We start from the raw sequence: 4,962 nt of genomic DNA, 5'->3' as shown, positions 1-4,962 counted from the left end.
GAAATTGCAAAAGTTTCAAGTAATCTGGGCTCGGTAGCAATCAAGTGCTTCAAATGTTGTTAGGCTGCGGCGGCCCAGGCGATCTATATTGGTATATTGCGGCCCATCTGAATCGGCCATAAGCAGCTCTATATTGCTCTGCATTTTTCTTGGAAGCTGTTCGGCATGAATAATGACACGGCCATATGGGCATTTAAATGGACGACGCTCATAAACGAAATCATGAGGCTGCTGCCAATTTCGCTGAGCTGTGAGCTCAACTCCCCGCGTACGTTAAGATTATAATCCATCTAAATTATATAAGTGGATTATGGAGCATGTGTTGATCATTTTGGGACCACTTGTGACAATAGGTAGTTTATTTCAGATTATTTTGTGATCCCATAACAGTCTTTTACTTTACTACCCTTGATCATAATCTATCTTATATAATTTATGAGGGAAACAAACAGGTCCTGAAGTAAATAAATTATGTAGTGTTTTTCAGACATATTGTTCAGATGGAGTCCCATAAAATGCACTCGCCCCCTCTTTTTTCTTCAACTGATTTAGTGAAGTGATGCTATAGTTAACTGCGCATGCCAACCTACAAGACCACAAATTGTTTCAATCCTTTTCATTTTCTCGTGATAGCATATTTTGATTAAAATTCTTCTCCTTGCACCTTCCAGCAGGTAATGTATTGTATATAACAATTTTGGATTTTTGAGACATGCTAGTGAGATGGTCCACTCAAGTTGAGCGGGCATAATTAATAGTTTTAATACCAACCTCCTTTTTTTTCTGAAATTTTTAGGGCTTTGTAATTTTTGTCCAACCACGCAAACACCACAAATTAGCATGCGAACAAACTGTGGCGTGTGGCGTATCTGGATTCCATCCAGCCTCGACTCCAAAGCGTTGAAACGAGTACGAGGGTGTCTTGTGTTGGACTTTTCAATCTACTTTTACAAAAATCAAAAATCAATCAAAGGGTCTAAAAGTTCCCGGTGCTTTAGGCCAAGTACAAAACCAAAAGCACATTTTCTTCTGCTTTCAGCTGCTTTTGGAGTAAGTTTTTGGGGCAAAAAATTACCCACCTACCACTGGTTATGGAGGATACCAGTTCATTTTTCCTATTCCCGTCCGCTCCCCGTCACCCGCACCAGACCCCCCACCCGACCGTCGCCCCAGGCGGCTCGCCACCCGGCGCACCCCGCTACACGTCGCCCGCCGCCTTCACCCGCCTCCCCAGGCCGCCCACACCCCGCCGCACGCCGCCCCCCGCCGCCCGCCACACCTCGTCGCGCGCCTCCTCCTCCTCGCTGCCGTCGTGGCATCCCTCGCCTCGTCGCTCTCCGCCTTCACGTCGAGGGGCACGGTGGCGTCCCACTTCGTCACCGAGGCGGGGCTCGCCTGGGCAGGCGCCGTGGGCGGGCTTTGGGCGACGCAGACCGGGCTGTAGGGGCGAGCATGCTCGAGCGTGGGATGAGAGCATGAGGAGGAGATGCTTGAGCCTGTGTAGATGCTTCTGAGCAGGTTCTTGTTCGGGTTTGAGTTGCTGGCACCATTGGAGCTACCGCGCTGCCACCGTGTCCGTTCGTCACGCCGTCGCCGCAGCCGCTAGCCGCCTTCGATCGTCGTCCCGCGTCAATGACACTGCCCTTCGATGCGCCATGCCAGGATGAGTCGATTTGGGTACTCGTTGCTGCGGGGGAGGCTCACCGCCAGCGAGGGCGCCACCAGTCAACCCCGGCTTCTTGTCTGACCATCTCTCCCGCCCCTTTGGAGGGCCCCTGGATCTGGCCAGCGGGAGAAAGAAGAAGGGGTTGGACCCGCTCATCAGTGAGAGAGGCAGAGAGTTGAGTGGGGTGGACTGTGGATGACGTGTAGGGTCCACTCGACAGTTTATTCAAAAGCCACTTCTGCTCTAACCAAACGGCCTTCTGCTTTTCCCTCAGCTGCTTTCTCACAGTTGATTTTTCACAGCTCACAGTTCACAGCAGCTTTTTCAAAAGCCACAGCACAACCGAACACACCATGAGTAGTGGTGTCGTGTCCGTGAGTCTGTTTTCCAATTCTCACGAACGTTGTTATCGGAGTCGTTCTCGCTCACATAAGAACAAGGGTGACGACTGACGAGTGACGACACAGCGAAGTCCTACGATGTTTTTTACGTGAACAAGAAGTCTTAGTAGTTAAAGCCCGTACGAAACAATTCGTACACAGATCCTTAATTAAATTATCACGTTGCTTAGATTCCTTGATCATGGGGATTTTAAAAATGCCCCCAAAATTTGGTTCAATCCATTAGTGATTAGTCAATCAGAACTTTGCGATTTCGGAACTTGTTTGCACGCACAAGCTACGCAAAAAATAAAAATGTCTCCCCTTCCTGATCTTCTGATATGAGCACGCGACCGATGCGTTGATCAGCCGCCATTATTTCAGTCGACTGAGGATTCATCGATCAGACTGTCCTCTGAAATTTAGAAATCTTGTACTAAATCACTAGATCGTCAGTACTGTTTTCTGATAGACGGCAAAAATACTCAAAGCAGAAAGCAAGGAGGTGTCAACCATGGCTTCGGCCGTCGAGCCCAAGAAGAAGAGCAACGTCATGTATGCCTTCATCTGCTCCATCCTCGCGTCCATGGCCTCCATCATCCTCGGATACGGTACACGATTCACCTCACGTAAATCGTCGCTCTTCTATCTACACGGGTCACAAACATCTGTGTGCACTGTTGGAATTCGAAGACATCGGGGTGATGAGCGGGGCGGCGCTGTACATCAAGAAGGACCTCAAGATCACCGACGTTCAGCTGGAGATCCTCATGGGCATCCTCAACTTCTACTCGCTCATCGGCTCCTTCGCGGCCGGGCGGACCTCCGACTGGATCGGCCGCCGCTTCACCGTCGTCGTCGCGGCCGCGTTCTTCTTCTCCGGCGCCTTGCTCATGGGCCTCGCCGGCGACTACGCCACGCTGATGTTCGGCCGCTTCGTGGCTGGCGTGGGCGTGGGCTATGGGCTGATGATCGCGCCGGTGTACACCGCCGAGGTGTCCCCGGCGTCGGCCCGTGGCTTCCTGACCTCCTTCTCGGAGGTGTTCATCAACATCGGCATCCTCCTCGGGTACGTCTCCAACTACGCCTTCGCCCGCCTGCCGCTCCACCTCGGCTGGCGCGTGATGCTCGGCATCGGCGCGGCGCCGTCCGTCCTGCTCGCGCTCATGGTGTTCGGCATGCCCGAGTCGCCCCGGTGGCTCGTCATGAAGGGCCGCCTCGCGGACGCCAGGGTCGTGCTTGACAGGATCGCCGAGACGCCGGAGGAGGCCGCGGAGCGCCTGGCTGACATCAAGGCCGCCGCCGGCATCCCCGACGACGTCGACGGCGACGTGGTCCCCGTGCCCAGGAGGAGAAGCGGCGAGGAGAAGCAGGTCTGGAAGGAGCTGATCCTGTCCCCGACCCCGACCGTGCGGCGCATCCTGCTCGCGACGCTTGGCCTCCAGTTCTTCCAGCAGGCGTCGGGCGTTGACTCCGTCGTGCTCTACAGCCCGCGCGTGTTCCAGAGCGCTGGCATCACCGACGACGGCCAGCTCCTCGCTACCACCTGCGCCGTCGGCGTCACCAAGACCGTCATCGTCTTGCTGGCCGCGATCCTGCTCGACCGCGTCGGCAGGCGGCCGCTGATGCTGGCCAGCTCCGGCGGCATGGTCGTCTCGCTCGTCGGCCTCGCCGCGGGGCTCACCATCGTGGGCCGGCATCCGGACGGCGCCAAGGTCCCCTGGGCCGTGGGCCTGTGCGTCACGTCCACGCTGGCCTTCGTGTCGTTCTTCTCGATCGGGCTCGGGCCCATGACGGCGGTGTACACCTCGGAGATCTTCCCGCTGCGGGTGCGCGCGCTGGGCTACGCGGTCGGCGTGGCCTGCAACCGCGTGACAAGCGGCGTCGTCTCCATGACCTTCCTGTCGCTGTCCAGCGCCATCACCATCGGCGGCAGCTTCTTCCTCTACGCCGGCATCGTCGCTCTCTCTTGGGTGTTCTTCTTCACCTGCCTCCCGGAGACGCGCGGCCGGACGCTGGAGGAGATGGCCGAGCTGTTCGGCACGACATCAGCTGCGGGCACTGAAGCAGAAGACGCCACCCGGCGTGGGACGGACAGCAGCAGCTCGAGACTCCTGGGATGAGGCTTGGCTTGACTACATGAAGAATCTTCTGCGCTTTGGTTTGCCTTTTGTCCGCACATGAGTGTGCGAATGTGCGATGGACGATGGTATTGGTCTGCAAGACCTGTAGTAATTCGGGGGCCTGGGCCCAAGATAAAATCAGGCCCCAATATTGAAACCGTAAATATTCGAAGCGCTTATTCTGCCTACGATTCTTGTTTGGAATCATGCAAAGTTTACTCTCTTATTCTTTATCAAAAAAAACTTTACTCTCTTATTTCAGTTCGTTCCTTCCAACCATACGACTTATCTCAGAAAGCGCTGTGCTATGAGATATTTGTGTGTAGACTGTAGAGAGTTTGAGAGCCAGGGCAAACATGTTCCACTGATCTTAGTCTCACGTGTGTATAAATATTACACATGTGCAAGGGCCGTAGAAAAGCTTGATTGCTTTGTTAGACCCATGCTACGCCAGTAGCGAACCCAGCCAACGATTTATGACAGCTTCCCCCCCCCCCCCCCCCCCCCCCCCCCCCAACACACGCATCTTTTCTTTTTTGAAAAGTTTTAATTCCGTAACTTTTCATTTTTAGAATATCATAACTTATACAAATAGCTATGATTCAATCTTTGCGACTTTGTTAGTTTATCGTATTAGTCCTATACTAGTTTACACGCCTCGAGATCAATCTCGCGGTTTGAAGATACTGATGATAATTACAAATAGAGAACGTTTACCAAAGTAGAAGCCATGAATCCATGATCTTCAAGTCCAATGTCCACCGACAAAATTCGTGGAAACCATGCCTCAACC

The 4,962-nt window shown here is 53.6% G+C and overlaps 1 protein-coding gene across 1 annotated transcript; it reads left to right on the top strand.

The window, feature by feature from the left end:
- Positions 1 to 2,303: 2,303 nt before the first annotated feature.
- Positions 2,304 to 4,357, top strand: LOC117843205 (putative polyol transporter 1). Its single transcript, XM_034723767.2, has 2 exons — positions 2,304 to 2,657; positions 2,740 to 4,357. The coding sequence occupies exons 1-2, from the start codon at positions 2,561 to 2,563 to the stop codon at positions 4,167 to 4,169; spliced, it is 1,527 nt and encodes a 508-aa protein (XP_034579658.1). The 5' UTR covers positions 2,304 to 2,560; the 3' UTR covers positions 4,170 to 4,357.
- Positions 4,358 to 4,962: the final 605 nt, after the last annotated feature.

This window comes from Setaria viridis, chromosome 2 (assembly GCF_005286985.2).
Source record: "Setaria viridis chromosome 2, Setaria_viridis_v4.0, whole genome shotgun sequence".
Taxonomy (NCBI): Eukaryota; Viridiplantae; Streptophyta; class Magnoliopsida; order Poales; family Poaceae; genus Setaria; species Setaria viridis.
Note: the sequence above shows the minus strand (reverse complement) of the source record. Positions and strands in the feature narration are given on the sequence as shown.